This window comes from Felis catus, chromosome A2 (genome assembly GCF_018350175.1).
Source record: "Felis catus isolate Fca126 chromosome A2, F.catus_Fca126_mat1.0, whole genome shotgun sequence".
Lineage (NCBI taxonomy): Eukaryota > Metazoa > Chordata > Mammalia > Carnivora > Felidae > Felis > Felis catus.
Genome location: NC_058369.1, coordinates 114,285,972 through 114,312,221, shown reverse-complemented (window position 1 = coordinate 114,312,221; position 26,250 = coordinate 114,285,972). Strand labels below are relative to the sequence as shown.

The window sequence follows — 26,250 nt, the reverse complement described above, 5'->3', positions numbered from 1 at the left end:
ACAGAGTCAGTCAAGTACTTAGAATGGACTACCTCACTCAGCATAATCTCAGATTTTTTCCTGATGTTTTTTTAGTCGCCAGGGACCCTAACAAACCTGTTTTGATTTTCCTAATCTCTCTTGCTATTAATTCTGGCTCCACGTGCTTAAATGTACAGAGGCGTGTGACTTTTAACACTCACCTAATGGAGCTATTTTAGGCTTAGATTTTCTAAGTCATTTTCTGAAATCGGGGTTTTTCTCTCCAATTTTGTATGTTGTGCCATCTGGTCCCCTCACTCTCACCCAGAGGCAAAGTGAATATTCACAAATGTTTATTCAGTACTAAGTACTCATCACCTAGTATACCACAACAAGCCTTGGAAATATAAAAGGTTCATATAACCTAGTTCTTAAGGGACTCAGTCTGATGGGGGACAAAAGAAGTGATTTTCTTCACAAGCATGTCACCTGTGAATAATGGCAGTTTGTTCCTGCTCAGACCTGCAAGTCCAGGTTTCCTAGAGAGCCTGCAGCCTCAGAGACAATGCTCAGTGGCTGGCTGTGAATTCCAAAGCCTTTTTAAATATTTGAGTCAGCATTTCTCTTTTGCACTAGGAAGATTTCCAAGTTAATCTAGTCTTTTATTTTGTGACAAACAGAAATCTTGACCAATGCGTATGAGAAGGAGCAGCTCGGACCATCTTCCCCACCAGCATCTATTAGCTTGGTTTGTTTCACTCATTGATCTGCATTTTCTATCATTTCACATTTATATATCAGAATAATCAATTGTCATCTCACTGATTCAGGGTGACCAAAACAGAACTGTGAGGGACAGTTCAACTCACGTTTTTATTCTACAAGATAAATTAGTCAAAATAAAAATATGGGCACAAAATACCAATAATGAAACCAAAAGTTAGAATACATACAAACCAAACTTTATTCTCTAAAAACAAGGACCTGGTCTTCCCCGATGGTGCTCACTAGACTGTTGAAATTTTAAGAGCCACAGTTAAATTGCCTTTCAATTAAAAACAGAGTTTTAAGCAAAGACACAAACCCAAAAGTGGAACCACTTAAAAACGTTAAAATGCCATGGGGACTGCAAATTTGTTTCAGCGCATATTCCTACAGTGCTGGTGGGAATGCAAATGGCTGTACTTTCTGGAGAGACGAGCAGTCTTTACAAACAGGCCCAAAGTGCCTTTTATATGTTCGTTAATGAGCAAAACAAAAGAGCCACAAAGGAAAGGTAAGGGCTTGAGGTTTACAGCCAGCCAGATGTGGTTCAGTTCCCATCCCTGAAAGGTTTGGTTGCTGGTGGCCTTTCAAAATGACAGTTTATCTGAGTTGCAATCTTATCAGTGAAGTGATGTTCCTCACAGCAGCCTACTGATAGTGGCTGTGGGAATTTACATGTGTGCAAACAGCTAGGCACGCCGTAAGTAGACTTTTACGTTAATTTGAGTCTTTTCTGCGTCCTAGGAACATTCAGGTACATTTTGATTTTCCGGAAGGAAAAAGACAACCTGAAGAAAGTTCCACTCTAAATTCCTACCACGATGTCAAAGTTTGAGAAGTGAGTTTTAGTTGATACGGGTACATATGTGTGTGTTCTCTTTCTCCTTTAAGAACACTGTAAAGATTTCAGTGTGTTCAAGGACTCCTGGTTCTGAATCCCTTCCCACTCAAGGCCTTCATGAAAAGCTCCTGCTTGTGGACGGGGTCAGAACTGTACAGCTCTCTGCATACCGACCACTATCTTGCCTTTGGGACAGGGCTTTTGAGAAGGTTACTGTTACTCCTCAAAGAATCAATAGTTCTAAAGAGACATTTCTCCAAAGAAGATAAACAAACTCTCAATCAGCACATGAAAAGATGCTCCACGTTATTAGCGTTCAGAGAAATGCCAATCAAAACCACAATGCAATACCATTTCACACTTACCGAGATGGCTTAAAAAAATGGGAACAAGGGTGTTGGCAAGGCTATGGAGAGAGTACAACACTGATACATTGCTGGCAGGGATATAAAATGGTACAACCACTTTGGAAAACTAGTGTGGCAGTTCCTTCAAATGTTAAACAGAGTTACCATACGATCCAACAATTTCACTGCTAGGTCTATACTCAAGGGAAATGGAAACACATGCCCACACAGATACTTGTTCATAAATGTTCATTTGCATCATTATTCATGATAGCCAAAAATTGGAAACGACCCAAATGTCCGTCAACTGAAGAACAGATAAAGAAAATGTATCCATACGATGGACTGCTATTTGGCCATAAAAAGGAAGCACTGACATGTTACCTATAGCATGGGTGAACCTTGAAAACGTTAAGTGAAAGTGAACACAGAAGGGTACATATCCTACCACTCTATTTATAGAAAATGTCCAGAATAGGCAAATCTAAAGAGACAAAAAGATTAGTTGTTGCCTGGGGTTGGGGAGTTGGGGAGAGGATGTTGAGTGACTCCTAATGGGTATGGGGTTTCTTTGGGGGGATGAGGTGTTCTACAACAGACTATGGTAAGAGCTGCAAAAAAACCCGTGGATAGTCCAACTGAGATTGGGAAGTTTCAATTTATCTCAATAAAGCTATTTAAAAAAAAAATGGGATCATACTCAAGGAGAACAAGCCTCCACTTAATGAAAAAAAAATCAAGGATTTGAAGTCCTTGTTGGAGAAATCAGTGGCAGGCGCAGTTATTAGACATTGGGAAAGCCAGAATCCTGCCTCTCTGTTGACTCTGTATGACTGTTGTCCTTCTTACATTTTGCTTTCTGATATTCTGGCATTTATTTTTTTTTATTACCTTTTAAGTTTATTCATTTTGAGACAGAGAGAGAGAGAGAGAGAGAGAGAGAGAGAGAGAGAGAACAAGCAGGGGAGGGACAGAGAGAGAGGGAGAGAGAGAATCCAAAGCAGGCTCCATGGGGCCATGGGGTCAGAACAGAGCCCGACTCTGGGCTCATTGTCACGAATGATAAGGTCATGACCTGAGCCAAAACCAAGAGTCAGACACTTAACTGACTCTGCCACACAGGCGCCCCTGGTATTCTGGTATTTAATAAGACTCACCTCTTCTGCCGTCTCTCAAAGTATATGACAAGAAGTTCCGAGTTTACTGTGAGTCTAAACGAGTGTACTTTCCCTAAATGCCATGGCCTCAAAGTGCTGTGAGGAATTTTCAGAAATCACTCGAAGTTAAATTATATTATCATGATGTCTTTAGAGCTGACAGGTGCATTAGTGATTTTGTGGACAGTACCTTCATTTTACAAGTGAATAAACTGAGGCACACAGAGGTCCTGCACAAAGCTGGACAGCAAGTTAGTGGCAGAACCAGAAGCTAGAGCTCTGGTCTCCTGGATTGTCAGGTTTTGTTTGCGACACGACCCTGTGGCACCCTCCATGCACAGTGCAGACACGAGTCAGTGTTTTGTTGACCTATGCCCCAGATACCGCAAACAGATCTGCTCTCGCAATGATGTAGCACACTGCAGACAAAGTCTGTGCTCTGGGGAGTCTGATTGTGAGTTCAAATCCTGGTTTAGCTACTTACCAACTGTGCGACCTCTGTGAATCTGGCTTTCTTTTTTGATTACATGGGATATCAATACCCATTTTGCACGATAATGGTGAGGAGAAGAAATAATACTCATGAATTGTGTAGTACTGACCTCCGGCACAGAGCAGGTTTTTAATAAATGGTTTTCATTGTTATAATCATAGATGATAGTCAAGTATGAAATACATATCATGAAACTTTATACTTATAGATAAAATACCTTCCATTTTTAGCATGTTGCTCTAACCTTGTACTAATGTTCAAACCTGACAATGGTTGTTTTGTAGATGAGGAAACTGAGGCTCAGGAGATGTGTCTTAAAGCAAATACAGGGGGAATCGAATGTGAACGCTAGTATTGTTTATTTCAGAGCTCAGCCTCCTAATTGTTACCCTATATTACCAGAACAGTTTTTTTTTAATGTTTACCTTTGAGAGAGAAAGAGTGAGAGACAGCGAGAGAGACAGAGACAGAAAGATAGAGTGTGTGTGTGTGTGTGTGCACGCACAGAGTTGGGGCAGAGAGAGAGAGGCAGACACAGAATCTGAAACAGACTCCAGGCTCTGAGCTGTCAGCACAGAGCCTGACACAGGGCTCAAACTCATGAACTGTGAGAACATGACCTGAGCCACCCAGGCGCCCCACCCAGTGCTCATCCCAACAAGTGCCCTCTCCTCAATGCCCATCACTCATTTTCCCCTCTCCCCTGCCCCCCATCACGCTCGGTTTGTTCTCTGTATTTAAGAGTCTCTTATGGTTTGCCTCCTTTCCTCCCTCTGTAACTATTTTTCTCCTTTCCCTTCCCCCCTGGTCTTCTGTTAAGTTTCTCAAGATCCACATACAAGTGAAAACATGTTATCTGTTTTTCTCTTATTTCACTTAGCATAATACCCTCCAGCTTTTGGGTGACCTGATACCTTATTTTTTCTTTTTTTTTTTTTTAATGTTTATTTATTTTTGAGACAGAGAGAGACAGAGCATGAATGGGGAGGGGCAGAGAGAGAGGGAGACACAGAATCGGAAGCAGGCTCCAGGCTCCGAGCCATCAGCCCAGAGCCTGATGCGGGGCCCGAACTCACGAACCGTGAGATCGTGACCTGAGCCGAAGTCAGACGCTCAACCGACTGAGCCACCCAGGTGCCCTGATACCTTATTTTTCAAAAGTAACTTACTGTCTCACCTGTTTAGCATTGCCAAATATACACCTTACATGGAAGAATAATTAATAATAATTCCCTAACTCTGGCCAGAGACCCCCTAAGGCACACTGCTGTCAGGGAACCCTTTCCCAGTGCAACCTCACTTACCCAGCAAGAAACTCACTCAGCATCCTAAAGGGCAATACCACTGAATACATTCCGAGGGAAATTTTAAATCCCACACCAATAATGGTTTGCTCTCTTGATCATGTATCAGTGCAACCAGAGATACTAATTTCTAAATAAGTTAACCCACATGAGAAGTAGTGAAAAGACTTCCTGCAAATGCACAAGTGTTAGATCAAGTTCCTACTATAAAAAGCAAGAGCAGGAAACATGTGCAAGCGAACAGAATAACTGGGGTTTTGCAGCATCTGACACCAAGTCAGTAAGTGCTTTTAACTTCCTTTGTTGAGTTGAGAAGGCAGCACTGTCTGGGGCGGAGGCAAGACAGCAAATGATGCATTTCTTTCTTTTTATTTTTTTTTAAATTTTTTTTTCAACGTTTATTTATTTTTGGGACAGAGAGAGATAGAGCATGAACGGGGGAGGGGCAGAGAGAGAGGGAGACACAGAATCGGAAACAGGCTCCAGGCTCTGAGCCATCAGCCCAGAGCCCGACGCGGGGCTCGAACTCACGGACCGCGAGATCGTGACCTGGTTGAAGTCGGACGCTTAACCGACTGCGCCACCCAGGCGCCCCTATTTTTCTGTTTTAAAACCACAGTAATTATTCTGTCTTCCTAATATGTTTTGATATTTGGTAAGGCATGTCTCTTCTTTGTTCTTCTTGTACAGAATTATCTTCACTATTCTTTTTTTTTTTTTTCAACATTTATTTATTTTTGGGACAGAGAGAGACAGAGCATGAACGGGGGAGGGGCAGAGAGAGAGGGAGACACAGAATCGGAAACAGGCTCCAGGCTCTGAGCCATCAGCCCAGAGCCGACGCGGGGCTCGAACTCACGGACCGCGAGATCGTGACCTGGCTGAAGTCGGACGCTTAACCGACTGCGCCACCCAGGCGCCCCTATTTTTCTGTTTTAAAACCACAGTAATTATTCTGTCTTCCTAATATGTTTTGATATTTGGTAAGGCATGTCTCTTCTTTGTTCTTCTTGTACAGAATTATCTTCACTATTCTTTTTTTTTTTTTTCAACATTTATTTATTTTTGGGACAGAGAGAGACAGAGCATGAACGGGGGAGGGGCAGAGAGAGAGGGAGACACAGAATCGGAAACAGGCTCCAGGCTCCGAGCCATCAGCCCAGAGCCTGACGCGGGGCTCGAACTCCCGGACCGCGAGATCGTGACCTGGTTGAAGTCGGACGCTTAACCGACTGCACCACCCAGGCGCCCCCATTTCTTTCTTTTTAAATTATCTATTTATTTTTAAAGGGTTATTTACATATTTAAGTAATCACACCCAACATGGCACTGGAACTCAAAGAGATCAAGAGTCACGTGCTCCACCCACTGAGCCTGCCAGGTGCCCTCCCTGCAAAAGAAGCATTTCGATCCTGGAAACGTCAGCAGATCTGCATGGAAGAGTGGATACGGGAATTTCTAAAGGGTTCACACACACTCCAGTGCCGTTCCTGAGGTTCTATCGTCTCTTATGTATTGTACAACTCTGTGAATGGGAGCTCAGCCTTGTGAAGGTTAATGGACTGCCTAGTTTGGCAACAGTAATTGGCTCCCTATCCTCAGGCCAGAGCCTGAGAGGGAACATCAGCAGGAGCTTCTCACTCTGCCCCTTGACCTCCACCATCATTTGGAGAAACCAACCTCTGTAAAGGTCGCATGCCCAACACTGTTTATCTTTCCCATCTCCATGGAAACCTACTCCCAGACCTCTTCTGCGGAGTGACTTCCAATTGTATTAAATTGAAAGTGTCTTTCTGACCTGTGAAATCCTGCTCATTAGAACTAAGGAAAGACCAGGAGACTCTCCACAAAAAAAACAAATAATGGTCACACAGCAGCAAAGTTTTTTTTGTTTTTGTTTTTTGTGTTTTTTTTGCATTGTTCCCAAATTGTTTAACATTAAAAGTAGCCAAAAAAAAAAAAAAATCTGTCCCCAATTTTCTATATTAGATTACATACAATATAACCTATTTTCTTATATGTGATTATATTACTTCTCAAAATACCCTTCAAAGGAAGGGTATCAAAATTATGTAATGCTTTTAGGAGATGAAGTTCAGAGAAATTATGAACAGGAGGTTGCTCAAACCATTAAAAAATATGGCATTACTTTCTATTATATGTTTACAGTCCTTGGCATATTTTATTTTATTTAAATTCCAGTTAACATACCATGTAATATTAGTTTCAGGTATGCAATATAGTGACTCAACCCTTCCATACATCACCCAGTGCTCATCACAAGTGCACTCCTTAATCCCCATCACTGATTTTAGTCATCCCCCCACCCACCTCCCTTCTGATAACCATCGGTTTATTCTCTATGGCTAAGAGTCTGTTTCTTGGTTTGCCTCTTTTTTTTTTTCTGTTTGCTCGTTTGGTTTCTTAAATTCCATATGGAATCATATGGTATTGGTCTTTCTCTGACTTATTTCACTTAGCCTAGTACTCTCTAAATGCCTCCACATTGTTGGCACATGGCAAGATTTCATTCTTTTTTTATGAGTAATATTGCATTGTATGTATGTATGTGTATGTGTATGTGTGTGTGTATGTGTGTGTGTGTGTATGTGTATGTATGTGTGTATATATATATATATATATATATATATATATATATATATATATATACCACATCTTTATCCATTCATCTGTCAATGAACACTTGAGCTGTTTCCATAATTTGGCTATTGTAGATAATACTGCTATAAACAACAGGATGCATTTATTCCTCTGAATTAGTATTTTTGTATTTTGGGGGTAAGTATCTAGTAGTAAGATTGCTGGATCATAGGGTAGTTCTATTTTTAACTTTTTGAGGAAACCTCATACTGTTTTCCAGAGTGGCTGCACCAGTTTGCATTCCCACCAACAGTGTAAGAGGGTTCCCCTTTTTCCACATGCTTGACGACACCTCGTTTCTTATGTTATTAAGTCATTTGACAGTGTGAGGTGATACCTCATTGTCATTTTCATTTGTGTTTCCCTGGTGATCAGTGATGTTGAGCACCTTTTCATTTATCTGTTGGGCATCTGTATGTCTTCTTTGGGAAAGTGTCTGTTCATGTCTTCTGCCCTTTTTGTTTTAATGTTTATTTACTTACTTTTGAGAGAGAGAGAGAGCACAAACCCAGGAGGACACAGAGAGAGAGGGAGACACAGAATCCAAAGCAGGCTCCAGGCTCCGAGCTGTCAACAAAGAGCCTGATGTGGGGCTCAAAATCACAAACTGGGAGATCGTGACCTGAGCTGAAGTTGGATGCTTAACTGACTGAGCCACCCAGGCACCCTTCTTCTGACCATTTTTTAATTGGATTATTCATTTCTTGAGTGTTAAGTTTTATAAGTTCTTTGTATAATTTGGCTACTAACCCTTTATCAGGTATGTCATTTGCAAATATCTTCTCCCATTCTGTAGGTTGCCTTTTAGTTCTGTTGATTGTTTCCTTCACTGTGCAGAAGCTTTTGATTTTGATGATGTCCCAACAGTTTATTTTTGTTTTTGTTTCCCTTGCCTCAGGAGACCCATCTAGAAAGAAATTCCATGGCCAATGTCAAAGAAGTTACATTGGCACTATGTTAAACACAGTTGGTGTCTTGTTCAAGCAAAAACAAAGATGGCATAGTACAGGGTGCCTTGCATTTCTAAGAAATAAGGCAACGGCCATGAACATGGAGGCCTTGGTGAGAGAGCATGAAAAAAAAGTGTGGCCACCACTTGTAGTTATTTCAATATGGAAAACAGGGACTGAGCATGTTTTCCAGGAATGCAGCCTGGATGCAAACTGAGTGCTTATTTGATCTGTCCAGATATTGGGTTGGTAAAATGAGAAATAGGAAAAGGAGTGTGGTCTCTTTCAACTTCCAGTACAGTGGGTACTCTACCCTTCCTCACAGACAGAAAAACTGAGTTCTCACATCACATTTTTCCTGAGGATGTACATAGTTAAGAGTTAGTGATCAAAATTTAGAATACTCCATGGCTTCTGTGACGGGGAGAAAACTATAAATTTCACTTATATTAGAACCCCAAATTGAAATCAGTATACCTATCTTCTGGCTGGAGCTCTTGCCCATGGGAATGGGTTGTCCTGGGGCAAGCCACGCTTCAGTGTCTCCTGATAAAATAGGCTAACAGTGTCAGTTCTGCATACCGTCCAGGGTTATTCCAAAGATCCGGACAGTCGGTGAATGTGCCCTTCACCTGGGCACAGCACAGCAGACGCGCACAGACATCACCCAGGAGGTCTTGGTGAAACAGATTCTGATTCCATAGCTCTGGGATGGAGCCCAAGACTCTGCACAATTTCTAACACATTTCTAAACTCCTTGATGGTAGGCCAGAATATACTCACAAAAGGCCACGACGCCTCAGTAATATTTAAGTATTTATATAGTGACATTAGTTAAAAAAATCTTACTAGAATTTTCTTCTCTGTAAAATCAATTGGAAGTGCCTTACCAGAGATGGATTAATGAATTTGTCCAAATACACCCGACACAGTCTGCGATCCCAATCATCTGTGATGTGTCCCCCATACATGATCTCACCAAAGAGATAACGGAGATCTTCCCACGGGACCTGGGAGGGAGATCACACAAGTGTTCATTTCCAGGCCTTGTGCAACGGTCTCAGAGTGGTCAACTAGCAGCACATGCCTCTCTACAAGCTCCTCTAACACAGCGTTCCCTCAAATCTCCATCAACAGGAACATTTAAAAGAGGTTCAGAAATTGTTTAGGTTTCTCCATAGAATTTGAGAGAATTCTTTTCAGTGTGTTTTAATACATTCAGTGAAAAGTCACTAATACTGAACTTTTTTTTCAAAGGAAGTGTGATTTAAATCTTATTTATTTTGAGACAGAGAACGCGCTTATGCGTGTCCTCCTGCGAGCGGAGGAGGGGCAGAGAGAGAGAGGGAAAGAAAGAATCCCAGGTAGGTTCCACACTGTCAGTTCGCAGCCCAGTGTGGGGCTCGAACCGATGAACCGTGAGATCATGACCTGAGCCCAAGTCGGATGCTTAACCAACTGAGCCACCCAAGTACCCCAACAATGAACTTTTGATGCAGATTTTAAAGCAATTGTTCCTAGAACACGTCATGTAGGTAAACTTTAAACATTCAATATCTCATCTAAAAATTAAGAAAAGGTATAACTTTGCAGGGCCTTTCAGGTATGACATGTTTTTATGATCTGATTTAGAGCACATTTTATGATCTCATCTAGGCAAAGAAAGAAAATACTACACAATCTGAATTTGGGGTGCATTTACACCTCTATTACCTTGCAAAAATCCAGGCAGACCAATCCCCTTGCTACAGACTGATGTGAGGGCTGGGTTTATGGCATGACTGGCCTACATGACTGTTCTGAGGGTTGGAACTAATGATTGTACCATGTGGTATTCAAGAAATAACGGTATCTCTTTATTTGGCTTCACGGGATTTGAAGTCTCTCTCTGCCCCCCTTTAGCTTCCTCTGGGTTTGCAAAACATGCCAGTCTGTGATGAAGCCTTTCTAGACAGGAACCTTTATACCCTCAAGGGCAGTAGATTGCCTCCCAACAGTTCAAGTAAAAACTTAATTATAGCCTTCATTTGTTGCATGATGTGACAGAACAAGTAAAATTGCTTCAACTATTCCAATGTACTTGCTACAAGTTTATTTGAATTTGAATAAATGGACCTCAAATATGTCTTTCTTTTAAGCCGGTCTGATGTGAGTGAGCAATGAGAGAGGTGAGTGGACTGTACCATGCTCCCTTCGGGCACCTTCCATCCTGTCCTTCTGAAATGGACGGGAAACGAAGACCTCTCCATTTCATTTCTCTGAGTACGTTGAAGTAATACCCATTAGGCATTCTACCGTCTGATATGTATCTCCCTCAAGATTTTAATCAGCCAGGGAACTATTCTTTTTTACATACGCATTCCTGAAAAGTGCAATTTGTACCACCTAACTCCGTGTACATAATAACTTAACTCCCAAATCCTGGTAACTTGCTTCACCATGCGTGGTAAATGACTTGGGTCTAGACATCTGAGAGAGCAAAGGGTGTCAAAATCCGAAAGCTGTGTTGATCCAGGAACACCACTGGGGGCAGTGGCAGACAGGACCCACTTGGTTCCCTGGGGTTGCCACCTCTCAGGATGTGAGAGCTGGAGAGAGACAGGAATCCGTTCCTCTCCTTCTCCCCTTCATTTCGAACTCTCCTGTGAACAGGATTCAGCTGAAATGGGATAATACTCTTGGTCTCAGCCTCAGTATGGACTTGTATGAAAGTTTTAAGTGGTCCATTTCACTTTCTAGCCAGAACTACTGTAGTAGCCAACCTTACATGTGACATTTTAAAGAAAACGTGGTAAGATCAACACAGAATATTACTTATTAGGAAAGTCAAAATATGCTCAAATTTTATACATTTAAAAAATGATAGATATGGAATGCTGATCATCACATACCATATTAAAACCATATATTGTGGTTACAACCTGCTCAAAATATGTTGTTTGGGAGAGCAACCCACATGATATACTAAGTGTACCTATTCTGATAGCAGTCAAATCACCTCTAAAGCTTGAGAAAACTGAGTTGATAACAAAAATTGTAACAACGGCTACCAGAAGAACATAAAGCAAACCTTAAGACACAGAAATATGGAGGAGTTCTAGAAACTTATAGAACGGTGTTGTTGTCCAGAGCACAACACCCGGTTGTTTTTGACAAATAGATCTCAATTTGAACAGATTGAACTTAATGGAAAAAGTTTCTTTTGTGAAGACTAAGCCAGAAAATCCTTACAAATGGTTCTTCCGTTTGGAAATCCAATCACTGGGTTTACAAGAGTTTGCACAAATGTTCTTGATGAGGCATTCCCATCCCCACCTGTAAAACACATTTTAGCTATGAAATAAAATCATTCATCTACCTTTAACTTCCAATCAAGGGGAACATTACTGAGAAAGTCACAACAAGGTGGCATCCTTAATACATAATAATGACATATGCAGGAAATGCACCATTATTTATACATGTGACGCGCTGTAAATTGCTTCCATCATAAGAACTAATTGTAGTGATTATTAATGCAGTGTTATGAACTGTCAGAATTGCTGTATGTAATTACATTTGTGCAAATGCTTCATTACCTGCCTAATGAATCTGGCATATATGCACATGTAAACCACTGTTTTTGTTAACATAATGAAGGACATTTTTTTTTTATGCACTAAGCTGCTGATGTAGAACTGGTTTGACCTATCTTATGAAGTTCGAGCATCCACTGCTGGAAAACCTTTGATCTGGTTTCTTTTCACACTTGGCAGAAGATGCATATATAGTGTCAGCTATTTCAATAATAGCTTCAGAAGAGAAATTACGGTCCATTTGATAGTGGCCAAAGACTGACAGATTCAGTACACTCTTTGGAAGAGGTTATCTGACCACTGGCACTTACGTTAGGGTTTGCCTCTAAGTAGTTGTAGAGGACGCCTGCACAGACGGTGAGGTCTCCAGGATTGAAAGGATAGCTGCGGCTCCAGCCCTGGGGGCCAAACCTTAGTCTCCCGGCGACACAAGCGTGGAAGTAGCACAGAGAAAAGAGGATGCTTTTAAACTCCTGCTCCTTGGAACACGCTTCAAGTGTATCCTGGGAGAGAAGAAAAATCGTTGATTCTCCCTCTGTATGGTTTCCAAGGGCAAGGGTTTGAGTTTTCGATAATCTTGCACAAAACTTGGCAGGAGATCTCGGACAGGGGTAACATGCAGTTTTAAGCATGGCTGCCCATCCTAGGAGGGGGTAATAGGAGACTGACCATTTGGCGTTTGCCAGTCTCTTAATTTAAGGCAAATGCTTTCACTTTGCTTCAGTTATTTTACTGAACGCTTCTAAATTCACTAGAAAATGAGACCATTCATTTTGAGCAGTGATAATACTGCTTGACATCATTTTCCCCTGCAAAATTCTCCTTGAAAAATCTAGATGGCCAAAGGACACCATCTTAGTTTCATCAGCGTAGCAGGATACTACTTAACCTCAGCCCTGCATTTCCCGGGGCTTCATAGTAATACAGATTACCTGGGCACATGGCCACCCATCAAAAAACGATTTCCATCCTCTCTTGAAACCAGATGTGCCATATGACCAAGTTCTTGCCAACAGAATTTGAGCAGAAGTGATGTGTACAATTTTCATGCCATTTACTTAAAAGGAAATCGCTCGCCCTGGTTGTCACTCTTTTCCTTTTTTGTGGGCTAGAAATGATGACGACTAGCCAACCATGGAAGCCATGAGTGAGTTATGGTAGAGGCACCTACCAGCCCGGGTGTGTGCCTGACCTCATGAAAGAGAGCTGCCAACTATATGGGAGAGAGGTTACCTCATTTGGATCACTGTAATTTTGTACTGTACCTGAACTAATATAATCACCCTGACAAATGGTTTCCTTCCAATGAACTTAAAAGTAGAATTCATTGCTGGGTTGAGAGGATGGCATATGGAACATTGGAAAACACACACCCTGTAGGCTAGATCTGTAACTTGTGGGTTTTTTTTTTTTTTTTTTTTAATCACAGAGGGAAAATTAAATCCTAGCATGCTGACATGGTTATGGCTCCCACAGCCATGAAATTAAAAGGTGTACAACAGGCATCCACTCTTTGGCTTAAAGGGAGTAGTACTTTATTCTCACATTTGACGGTTCTGTGAGGCCAACAAGGATTACTTCAATTGATGTTGGGCAGCAGAGGAAGATAAGGCCAGAAATTCATCTTCTTGCTTTGTCCTTTAAAATGGTCAAATTACAGCCAGTCCACATTTGGATGTGACAACTGGGCCATCTACCAAGTATATTTAGCACCTTCAGGGTGGGAGTTCAGAGGTGGTCTCTCAGGCAACTCCTAGTATAAGTCTAAACCAAGACAAGATTTGTCCTCTTGTTCCAAGACTAGAAGAAGCTTTTTAGTTTTTTTCCGACTATCATCAGAATTCTGGGTTACTACCACATATAGTTCTAGAACTGGCAAGGCCACCCACAGTGCACACCCCACTAAATCATTAGGACATTCTAAAGCACTGAGCCACTTCTAGGTAATTTATGGGGCTTGAAAATATATGATCATTAAACATAACATTTCCACAATTAAACACGAAATAAAAGACAAACTTGTGAGAGAAGAAAATAGAAACCACAAAATTGGAATTAATCTTGAAGAATATAAACATATATTAGTTTTGTTTAGGTATTTTTAAATGTTTATTTTTGAGACAGAGAGAGAGAGAGAGAGAGAGAGAGAGAGAGAGAGAGAGAGAGAGTGTGTGTGTGTGAATATGAATGGGAGTGGGGGAGGGGCAGAGAATACCAAACAGGCTCTGCACTGACAGCACAGAGCCTAAGGTGGGACTCCAACTCACCAACTACAAGATCATGACCTGAGATGAAGTCGGACACTTAACCGACTGAGCCACCGAGGCGCGCCTCAAAATATACTGGTTTTAAATGTAAGAAACTTCTAGGAGATGAAACAGAAGCATCAAACTTTTACTTAGGAATTATGATCTAACAAGCCTAACCCCTCCCTAAATTACATATAGTCCAGAGGAAATGAAGATCCTATAATAATCAAGTACATTTATTCCATCTATATTTCATATAATTGATTTAGTTTTATCCTCAGCACTAAAGAATTACAACTTAATGCTCATTATGCTCTGATAATACAAATGCCACTGGAAGAAAATACGAAGCAAGCTTTTCTAACTAGGAAAAAGTATGACTCCACCTAACACTCTACATTTCAGGTCAATCATATTTTTATAAACCAAATGATGAGCAAATTAATATCAGAAAATATGCAAATAGCACTGTGAATACAGAACAGGCAACCACACACACATAACAGGGTTGTGTGCACACAGATGCCAATTTTACATGCAAAGCTACCAATTATTTGTTTCTGCTGTAAATCTTACAGAAAAAGAAATCTATACTCTGACTTTAAAAATGTAGTTATTGGGGCACCTGGGTGGCTCAGTCGGTTAAGTGTCTGACTTCGGCTCAGGTCATGTTCTTGTGGTTCACGAGTTCGAGCCCCGCATCGGGCTCTGTGCTGACAGCTCGGAGCCTGGAGCCTGCTTCCGATTCTGTGTCTCCCTCTCTCTGACCCTCCCCCCATTCATGCTCTCTTTCTGTCTCAAAAATAAATAAACGTTAAAAAAATTTAAAAAAAATGTAGTTATTATCTGGGTATGAAAAGAGTCTAAACAGTATTCCCTTAGCACATCTTCAAAAGGCAGGTGCTACTGAGCTGAGATACATAGGGAAGCAGCATCCCACAAGAAATAGTTTTTTACATCTTGGTCACTTAACGATTGCCTTTACAAAGATATTCTGGAATGCTCCGAAAAGGACTAATTTTTTTTAAAGTTTATTTATTTATTTTGAGAGAGAGAGCATGTCCAGAGGAGGGGCAGAGAGAGGAGAGGGAGAGGATCCCGAGCAGGCTCTGCGCTGTCAGCGTGATCATGACCTGGGCTGAAATCAAGAGCTAGATGCTTGACCAACTGAGCCACCCACGTACCCCAATAAAGGACTAATATTAAACTTTGTTCCTTATGAACACACATATCAAAGTTCAGGGGTAAATTCTGATTTGGGGGTAAGATTAAAAATACCCATTTAATTTGATTTGAATATTAAAACATGTAAAAACATAAAAACACCCAAACAAAACAGTTCATTTGTCTGGATCCCTTGGGTGCGTTTCTCATCTGAGAAGGACACCCAGACAACATGGGTGACTGGGACTTGTTTCCCTAACCTGGATGAATACCCAAGGTCCATGTCACAGGCTTCAGCTACCTAAGACCATGGCAGCAACACAGAACACCCACGATGATACAAGTAGCCTTGGGAAAGTGGCAAGTCTGTGATACAGATCACTAGTTGACTGTCCTAAAAGGTCCCACTGCCCACTTTGAGCTGGGCACATGGCTGTCCAAGGTAAATGGACTTCTCCCAGCCTCTCTTGAGCTAGGGAACACAATGTGACTCAATATGACCAGTGAGGTGAAAGGAGAAATACTGTGTATTAACTCATAGGAAGCATCCTTAAAAGAAAGCAAACACGTATCCACGGTCATCTTCTTTGTTCCGGCTTTTATCCTACTGTCAGGAACATCGACATGGGGACTGCCAACTGGGACTCTGACAAGCCCATTCTAGAAACAGTGCACTGTAAAACAACTAGACTGATCACTTTGTGTGACACACTTAACTCTGAATGACTTACCTCCAGAATCCTCATGTGACAGAAATACTTTAACCTTTTTTTTTAAATTTTTTTTAAATGTTTTTTTTTTATTTATTTTTGAGACAGGGAGAGACAGAGCATGAACAGGGGAGGGTCAGAGAGAGAGGGAGACATAGAATCGGAAACAGGCTCCAGGCTCTGAGCTGTCAGCACAGAGCCCGACGCGGGGCTCGAACCCACGGACCGCGAGATCATGACCTGAGCTGAAGTCGGCCGCTTAACCGACTGAGCCACCCAGGCGCCCCTTTAATTTTTTTTTAACGTTTATTTATTTTTGAGACAGGGAGAGACAGCATGAATGGGGAGGGTCAGAGAGAGAGGGAGACACAGAATTTGAAACAGGCTCCAGGCTCTGAGCTGTCAGCACAGAGCCTGATGCGGGGCTCGAACTCACGGACCGCGAGATCATGACCTGAGCCGAAGTCAGATGCTTAACCGACTGAGCCACCCAGGTGTCCCACTTTAACCTTTTTTAAGCCACTGTTGTTTTGTACTTCTTTCAAAGGTAGCCAACCATAATTCTAACTGATTAAAGGGCACTGGGAACCTATTCACAGATGACCAGGGAGTACAGGTGAATACCCTTGAATTGCATCATGTGAGTAAAACCACATTTTGTTTTCTAACATAATAACAGGTCAGCATTCATAAAAGACTATTCTAAAATTTTTAGATTTTTTTTAGAGTTTTTGTTGGTTTGGTTTTCGCTATAGCAGGTTTGATAGGAAGTTCATTAAATGAATAACTTTGATTATCTTTGTTTTTGTCACTTATGATCAAATTTAGTCTTAATATTTCAGAGGGTCCTTTCTACTACATAAATATTTCCTCTTGAAGTATGTAAGAGTCTTTCCAGTAAATGTAAACTTCAGTTAATCTAAGTGGCCTTCCAAGTAATAGTCAAAAGAACCAATACTTTAATGAATAAATGAGAACAGGAGAAAGGATTCTCCTATGATTATATGCAACAAATTTTTAAATGTGTATGTCCTAGGGAAGAGTATCCCTAGTTGTATTAGATTGTCAGAGAGGTCCTTACTAAAGCAAAAAACAAAAAAACAAAAAAAGGTGGGCTGAAGCTTATTTGTTCATAAAATGCTCACTTTTCACAAATACAGACAACTGTTCTAGGGGGCTGGATAAATCCTATATAAATATATCCAAAAAATCCTCTTTTGTACTAGCTTTGTCAAAGAGCTTGAGAATGTCCTAAGTGTTCAGAAACTATAAATTGATAGATAAAAAAAAAATACATGCCCGCCAGAGTTCACCAAAAAATATACTGAATATATATAATAGATTCAACAAGATTTTTTAAGCACCTTCAGTTTACACAGTCTACTGCGTTTACATAGGCTATACATTAATTATTTAATTAGGTAATTAACTGTATTCTTCAAAAGTATAATCTAAGGTGGCCCAGAAGATACTGATGAAAAAGTGAAGCATACTTCATACAGAATCATAATATTTCTAACAGGAAGCTTAATATTTACCACCAAATCTTATGTATTTTCTTTTTGGAATTCATTCTACTTCTCCGAATAAGAATACTGTTTCCCAAGGGTGGGAAATCAGAGGGAATGGGAACTCAGAGACACAACCACAAAGGAAACTTGCTTAAAAGACTTGAATAGATAAATGTGATAATTTGGATAAGGAGAATAATGATGATCAAAGTATATTTATTAACTTATTTTAGATGGAAATAAAGATATAAGTAAGAAGGCAACATGGATATAATCTGAAAAGATGGTTTAAGTTTACTCACATCAAAACCAGATCTAAAGCATTAAATATTATACTGAAATTCTTCCTAAGTAATTACTGTTGTCACTCTCAAGAACATTAACAGGAGTAACGATGGCTCTTCCTCTTCCTGTGCTAGGAGATACCAGCCTACCATGTTTGTCTTCAATAAGTAGGTTCCTCAGAAAGGGATGTAATTTACTCTCCTTAAACATGTGGCTTGTAGTTTTAGGGCAAAACACAGATTTTTTTTAGTCATTGGAATAGGCAGTGACAGGTGATCCTTTCAAGAGATTAAAACACACTCTGAGATTTCACTTCATCTCTCTGCACAAGACACCTGAGTAGATAACGGCTCCATGGTTTTGTGAGAAGACCCTGACCACTGTCAGACCAGGCTTCTGCTTTCTTACCTGATCAAAGTTGTAGAGGGCGGCATGCAAATTGGCCAGCATCCCTGTGGGGGGTTCATTGGTAATTTTAATGGAATTTTCCAGGAGTCCTTGAGGGATGATGTGTTCACTTGGTGTAGGTGCAGATTTGGCACTCATGAAAACTCTGTAATCTCTGTGGCTTCCTTGGCTGAATCGTTCAAGGAGTTTCTCCAGGGTTCCTAGCCACTTGGCTACCAAATGGACATTCTGAAAAACAGTATGGCTCATAACTCCTATGAAACTAAAGGATATTACTTAAATTATGGGATCACAACATATTCCTATATATAAATGTATATATATTTCCTATATATAAATTTAATGTATTAAATTAAAGGATTTAATTTTTCCTTTATTATCATGTTAGGGAACAAAACCAAACACCAAAATACACCTGTACATGGAACACATTTAGGGCTCCAAATCACCATAGGTTATTTTTGTTAACCCAAATCTCCTTCCAACAACACTTACCCACATCCAACACCCACCAATCACCTTTGAGATGGAGTTCCTGATAATTTTCATTGTTACAGTTTAAACTCAATTATTGAGACCTATCTGGTTAGTTTAGTAAAGTATAAAAACTAAAAGCTAGCAATGTACCTGATCACCCACTTCAATGTTTCTGATGCAAACCTCCTCTATTCAACTCCTACTCATTAGTACATGAACTCAAAGGATGTGAGGGGTGAAAGGCTAGCTAAAAAAGAAATCACTCCTTGTTAAGATGCTCTGCGGATTCCTAGCATGATTTTTCTTAAACCCTAGAGCTGTCAAAAATCATGAAACAGATGTCACCACTATCACTTCCTGATTTTCTGCTTTGTGATTCACAATCCTCCAATACTAAATACCCACAGAGTACATGGTAGTTGATGCTGTGAGAGAAGTATAAAGGCCATACCCTCACACGCTCTCTGGTTCTGGAGAAGTCCTTAAATAGTGATTGAAACATCACCCCCAGGAATATGTAATTATTTCCAACAAACAAAAACATTTAAGGTTATAACAGCTACAAAAAAATCCCACAAAAAAATAAGAAAGGCAAATAGATAATGGAATGGTCAAATAGGTATCTTTCTTTGAAAACAGTTCTGTTGTAAAAAGACGTATGCCAATTCAGTTGTTCACATTATTAGGCTATTTTCCTTTGGCAAATGTTGAAATCCTAACCATCAGTACCTCAGAATATGTCTGTATTTGGAATAGGTCTTTAAAGAGGTAATTAAGACTAGATGCAACAATTAATCCGATATGGCTTGTGTCCTTATGAGAAGGGGTGATGAGGACACACACAGAGGGAAGACCACATGGAGACACAGGGACGAGACAACCATCTACACACCGAGGAGAGAGGCCTCAGAAGAAACCAACCCTACTGACCACTTGGTCTCAGACTTCTGGCCTGCAGAACTGTAAGAAATTAAATTTCTGTTGATGAAGCCACCTGCTCCGTGATACTGTGGTCTGGCAACCTTCGCAAGCTTATCAGTAAGTCAGGGCTCTGAGACTCCTGGCTTCCACGCTTGCTACTAGATTTCGGCAAGAGTACTTCTCACACCTGACCGTGCCACTCACACAAGCAAGCAGAAACAAAAGAACAATAAAACCTGTTTTGCAAGCTCAAATATGACCTAATTCTCTATCTCATGGACTACAACAATACCTTACTTGAGAAGTTTACTTGAAACAAATATAAAAATATTCTAGGCAGCGACTCTGGTCAGGGAAGAAAACCATCACCAGGTGAGCCACCTCTCAACACAGGCACACTCTGGAGTCCAGCCTGGGAGTCATTCGTGGGGATCTTGGCTTTGCGATTGGCTGGATTCTTGTGTTTGCTTGTCCCAGGGCACCAACGCCTGTGCAACATTTTTAGCCAATCCATGTATCTTGGAAACCGTCTACTTTGCCCATGAAAATAGATTTTTAAAATCCATTATGTCAATTTACAAACCATATGGTGTACATCTGAGATATAGATAGCTACCACCCTGATACCTATGTAATAGTTTTCTCTGGAGTATGGGCTTCTTTTTTTTTTTAATTTTTTTTTCAACATTTATTTATTTTTGGGACAGAGAGAGACAGAGCATGAATGGGGGAAGGGCAGAGAGAGAGGGAGACACAGAATCAGAAACAGGCTCCAGGCTCTGAGCCATCAGCCCAGAGCCCGACGCGGGGCTCGAACTCACGGACCGCGAGATCGTGACCTGGCTGAAGTCGGACGCTTAACCGACTGCACCACCCAGGCGCCCCGAGTATGGGCTTCTGATACAATGCTAGCTAAACATCCCTCGAAGGGCTCTATCTCATCACAGTAACTGACTAGTGTAGAGTTTGGTTAAGACCTTATTAACATGTGCATACAAATCATGTGCCTATGCTGATACAATTTAACGTACATTACAAACAATATAATGAGTTCTCATCATGCTGGTCACCTCTTTATTCAAAGTCCTGGGGCGCCTGGGTGGCGCAGTCGGTTGAGCGTCCGACTTCAGCCAGGTCACGATCTCCCAGTCCGGGAGTTCGAGCCCCGCGTCAGGCTCTGGGCTGATGTCTCAGAGCCTGGAGCCTGTTTCCAATTCTGTGTCGCCCTCTCTCTCTGCCCCTCCCCCGTTCATGCTCTGTCTCTCTCTGTCCGAAAAATAAATAAAAACGTTGGAAAAAAAAAAAAAAAAAAAAAACAAAGTCCTACTTCTCTTTTAAATGGCAAAGAGATACTAGAAACCTCCAGAAATTAGAATGGCCAAAGCCTGGGGCAATCCCTCCTCTCCAATTATTCTATGTCCAGAGAGGAACAGCTAAGAAGTTACATTCTTAATTACTGGTTTACCACTAAGAACAAAAATCAAACATCTAGGACACATAACCAAAAGCAGATCCTTCACGAGATGAGGTCTTCTGAGATTTTTTTTTTTTTATGGTAAAACTTACAACTTGAATTTTGGGGGCAAATGGCAACTTGGCATAGAGAGAAAAATAACAGAAATATTTTACTTTGAATACTACGTTCTCCTGAGGATGACCATACCCCTCCTAGTTTCTTCCTAGGCTGAGATGCTGGACACATGAGAATTCTCAAAGAACTTACTTTGGCAGGAAGATCTCAGCATCTACCCAACTGTCAGAGCAACAACTTCCATCTCTGAAAAAATAAACCCTCCACCGTTACCTGGCTGACTTTGTGAGCCTCAGAGGGTAACCCCTACCCCAAGTCACCTTACTGAAGTATCACCTAAGCAGTGGGTGTTACTCTCCTGGAGGGTTATGTTCTGCTTGGACCCTGGGCAGCTTCTTCATGCATCCAATTTTATTTCAGTAGAAACTCAAAATGCATCAACCCTGGATCCTGGAGGCACTGAGGGAGGCCAGTGTCCTATCTCTGTGCCAGGGTGGCCACACAAGCTAGCAGAGAAAAAAATGGTGCTTGCCACCAAACAGACCTGAACTTGAATACCAGCCCTGCCGCTTTGCAGCTGCGTGGCCTTGAGGCTCTCCAGACCACTCCGAAGCTCATGCTTTTGTTCTTCATAATGGGAGGACAGCACCGATCCTGGCAGCTTTGCTATAATGATTAGAGATCATGTATCCTTGCAAAGGATCTGGTGTGAATGAGAAACTTTAGGTTCACTGGGCTGCCAATTAAATGGCTACTTCCAGACTGGATGAGACAGCCGGCATGCCTTGCTGGAGAAGGAGTCAGAATGGCTCCCACGTGCCCCCTAAAGCTTGCCTGAGCTCCACTCGTTCCTGGGTTCTTGCTAGAATCCCCAGCCAAGGGAATCATCTGGGAGGACAGTGGGTTAGAGTCAAAGACCCATGTAATGCTAGCACTAGAAGGGATAAAGGGGTTATCGACTCTAATCCCCTTAACTTACAAACAAAGGAAATGTAACACAATTTAGGGGCAGAGTCAGAGTTGCATGAGGTAATAAATGCAAAAATGCTCTGTCAACTTCGCTTTTTTAAAAAAAATGTTTATTTTTGAGAGAGAGCACGTGGGGGAGGGGCAGAGAGAGAGAGAGAGGGAGAAAGAGAATCTGAAGCAGGCTCCATGGGGTTACCACAGAGCCTGACGTGGGGCTTGAACCCACAAACCGTGAGATCATGACCTGAGCTGAAATCGAGAGTTGGACACTTAACCGACTGAACCACTCAGACGTCCCAAAAATGCTCTGTTAACTTTAAAAGCAACTTGCAAATGTGAGGTTTTAGGACACGGGCCTTGGCAATCTATACAAGCCTGCTCACCCTGAAGCACTACTGGAGTATTCCAGATATCCGTAAGTCAAGAGGATAAGAGGATTCCCTGTAATAATTTTAAAGCACAATGACTAGGAAATCCCTCAAAATATGATAGGTATCCTTGTAAGCAGAGTCTCTTATCACCTGTGGAGGTGTCATGGACACTGATAGAACCCCAAGACTCGGCAAATCACCAGATGTCATGAGGAAGGCTCATTCCTGTGGGTCAGGACAACTCTGCGCTGTCCCTCCCCCGTGTTCAGTCCCAGCATTGTCCGAGAAGAGGGAATACTCACTTGGAGTAGGACCCAGTGTCCTCCTTTGGAAGCTTTCTCCAGTGCCTTTTCTGCCACCGTCTCCTGGCCTTGTCCTAAAGACACGTTGTGGAATTTTCCCGAGTCTATCGTAAACCCCAGTCTTTTGCCTGTGAGAGGGTACAACACGGTGAGGGGGAGAGTGAATCAAGGACAGATGAGAAGGGTGTGGAATTCTGAGGCCCAGGGTCTGTCTGTGGTGACTGCTGCCACCTTCTAGGTCACTCTCCTAAAGAAGCCAAACTAAACTTCGGTCGTTTCAACAAGCAGCTTTTTGAGCTCTCAACAGCTGCCTCCTTATGAGCATTAGCTAAGCCTGTGGAAATAAGTTCCTCTGGTTTTATGGTAATGAAGCTTTTGACATTTTGATAGATGGCAAGTATTGTTACTGAGCTTTATTAACTCTTGCAGGAGTAGAAAAGCATTTCCCTCATAAAAAGGAGCAACATGTGGTAGATATCACATCATTTTTTGAACAAATTGGCTCATTGGGTAAATGCAGGAGCCTCTCACCTTGTGGCCATGCTTGAATCGAGCACAGTCAGGTCACAGCTCTATTAACCTGGTACTCTCGGTGCGGGCTGTGGGGAATAGTAATCCAGAGCACAAAGCGACAGTGCCTTGCACAATCGAATAGGCTTGCTCTAATGACCACTATTTAGTCACAGGGGGCACAAGATTACACGAGCATGGAGAAAATTGCCCTCTGGCCCTTATATAGTCAAAAGGTGGAAAACAGTACAAAGGAAACTTGCATTATGCCAACCAGAGGAATGTTCCGTTTGAGCATTTCTTCAGACTACAGTGTTATTAGCCTTACATTTTCCATGTACTCAATCTCCAACAAATGAAAAAGGAAAGAAAGAGAGAGAGAGAGAGAGAGAGAGAGAGAGAGAGAGAGAGAGAGAGAGGAAGAAACTAAGGTAACTGTGAATGGAGAGAAGGTCAGGCAGGCCGTGGGCAAGGGGAAGGGTGGGAAGGCAAGCCTCCTGGCCCCTCACCAAGGATCTCTAGGTCTTTAAGGGCGTCCACCCCTGGAGACAGAATGAAGAAAACTGGAGTGGCTGGGCTGCTTTCTTCAAATGCTTTAACTAAGTCCAATCTGGTCCTCCCCACATATTTTGTACCCAGTTTTTCCTCCACGAAATCCCTATAAAAAAGAATAATGCAAAAGACACGATCAATGCTCATGACCTTGAAAAGGGCTACAACTTGGATCAGCTTAAATCATAGGCACAGGAAGGACGCTAACCATGTTCATTACATGGGATGTTTTTACACAACGATATAAATCCAGCTAGATTTCTAATGCATTAGTGTCAGTGAAATCCCTCCCTGCTTTAGAAGCTCTGAAAATCAGAAGCCTACGTTCCATTTTGGGGGCTACAGAGACCCCCCTCTGAGTACCACCAGCTGCCTGCCTGTGGCTTTGTATCCCCCAAATCTCCTGCCAGATCCCCCATTACTTATTAACAGTTCATTAGATTTGCCACAGTGCAATTTTCCGGCCTGCTGGGCTTCTCATGAATATACAAATGCTTTTTGGGGTGTTTCTAACACAGGAAAGCTCAATTAAGCAGGGACTATTTTCCAGCAGCATCAGATTTAGCAGAAAGTAAGTACTACTACTAAGCAGAATTAACTTGTAAAGTAGGGTATGCAGAGGCTTCTGCAAAGGGCAAATTAGCTGAACAAAGTGGAGGGGAAAAACCTGAGGTGCAGGAATGCCGTTGTTAGGAAGGAAGGTGAGAACTCTGGTAAATTCAGAGGCGAACGTGACTTGCACGAATTAAGCAGCACATTACCAGTTAGAAGTCGAGAGGGCAAAGAGAGAGGACACACGGACGAATATGTAGACAGGGTTCCTGCTTTAAATTGCACCGGTAGTAAAGTTATAAGACTATGAGCGTCTCCATGAAAGAAATCCTTTTTGTTTGATGGGCAAAATCTTCAGAGCCCAAACGCCACCACTAAATAAAGACAGTGGAAGTCGCACTGGAATAATGCATGCCCCTGGCCTCTGAACTCTGATGACACCCATCTCTCTTGCTAGAATATTTCCAGTGGTTCCCTGTCTCCCCTCCTAATGTCACAAGTCAGGTTTTCAGGCAAGATGGGCTCAGTCTGACTAGAGACTAGCCTAGTTTAGTGTTCAGTGAGTTTCAACAATAGTAGTGATTACAATATCACATTTTCAGCAGAATCACTTCTCATCAATATGGACCATAAATGCCTCCACCAGATACTCCAGCCCCTAAGACCAGGTGTCCTCGAAGTTAACTTGAATTTCCAAAAATGCTAACTGCCCCACCTGAGAGCATATGTCATTCTGTCAGGGCGCACTGCTCTCAAAATAATCAGCTTCTGTATCAAACTTTTCTTCTTCCATTCTTGCGGTAGCTTCTCTTTTTCTGGACACTCGGATTCCGCCCACTTCCTCCACTGTTTGGCAGATCCTTCCACATCTCGGTCTATGCCTCGAAATTCTTCCATCAGGGCTACTGCCTGTCATACAACAGGGGAACAGATGGGAATGGTGTAAACAGCTTACAGTTTGAGATAAAGACTAGCGGATGTGTTGGATCCTGTGTGAACAAGCTGTGCTGGATAGTCATCATTTCCTCACCAGATTCACTCTGCACCCTTTTCTGCTCCGCTAAGAGGGTGACCACTAAGGATTATTTGAACTAAATTCTCTGGTTCTCTGGTCTGGTTGGGTTTGGCCAAGAGGAGGCACTAGCAAGAGACTAGAGGGCTGGAGCAGAGAGAAGCAGGGGTATTTCTTCCTCAGCTCTTTCCCTGTGGTGACATAGTTTGCCAGTGGCTGTGTTCCTCTACCGAATGCCACAGCTCCTAGGGGTTGGCTCTGTCCCATAACTTCATTTCACAACAGTTTCAGTAGCAGCTCCTTTTCTTCCTTTTTCCATCCCCATTCCTGGTTTGATTCCCTTCGTCTTCTTCCCATACCATGATAATATATTCTTTGTAAAACTTTTTTCTTTCATCATCCCTTTGAATGAGGTCCTAACTGATCAACAATTGGACTTGAATTTGTAATTCTAAATAATTTAAAAACTCCATTAAAAATAAACCTAACTATACTATAAAAATAAGGGATGATGGTTATTTCCAATGGACAGAAATGTGTCCTTCTCAGAAAAAGGGTGTGGCAAAGGTTAGCAAATGATGAGCATCTTTAGGAGAATATTTTGTTTTAAACAAAATAAACTCTTAAACAACAGGATCTTCTGAGAGAAAAATAAGGTAAGGATTGATTGAT

At 41.7% G+C, this 26,250-nt stretch overlaps 1 protein-coding gene across 14 annotated transcripts in view; it reads right to left on the bottom strand.

Annotated features, from left to right (window-relative positions):
* Positions 1 to 26,250, bottom strand: part of DNAH11 (dynein axonemal heavy chain 11) — a 372,548-nt gene that overhangs the window by 28,301 nt on the left and 317,997 nt on the right. For 13 of the 14 annotated variants that reach the window (XM_045052477.1, XM_045052472.1, XM_045052473.1 and 10 more), the window contains 6 exons: positions 25,282 to 25,475; positions 23,972 to 24,120; positions 22,953 to 23,080; positions 18,382 to 18,609; positions 12,366 to 12,557; positions 9,370 to 9,489 (listed from right to left, as the gene is read on the bottom strand). In XM_045052477.1, the coding sequence (XP_044908412.1) occupies positions 9,370 to 9,489; positions 12,366 to 12,557; positions 18,382 to 18,609; positions 22,953 to 23,080; positions 23,972 to 24,120; positions 25,282 to 25,475 (1,011 nt within the window). Of the gene's footprint in view, positions 1 to 8,379; positions 8,437 to 9,369; positions 9,490 to 12,365; positions 12,558 to 18,381; positions 18,610 to 22,952; positions 23,081 to 23,971; positions 24,121 to 25,281; positions 25,476 to 26,250 lie in introns of those variants that run through there. The other variant, XM_045052478.1, reaches the window with a different exon arrangement.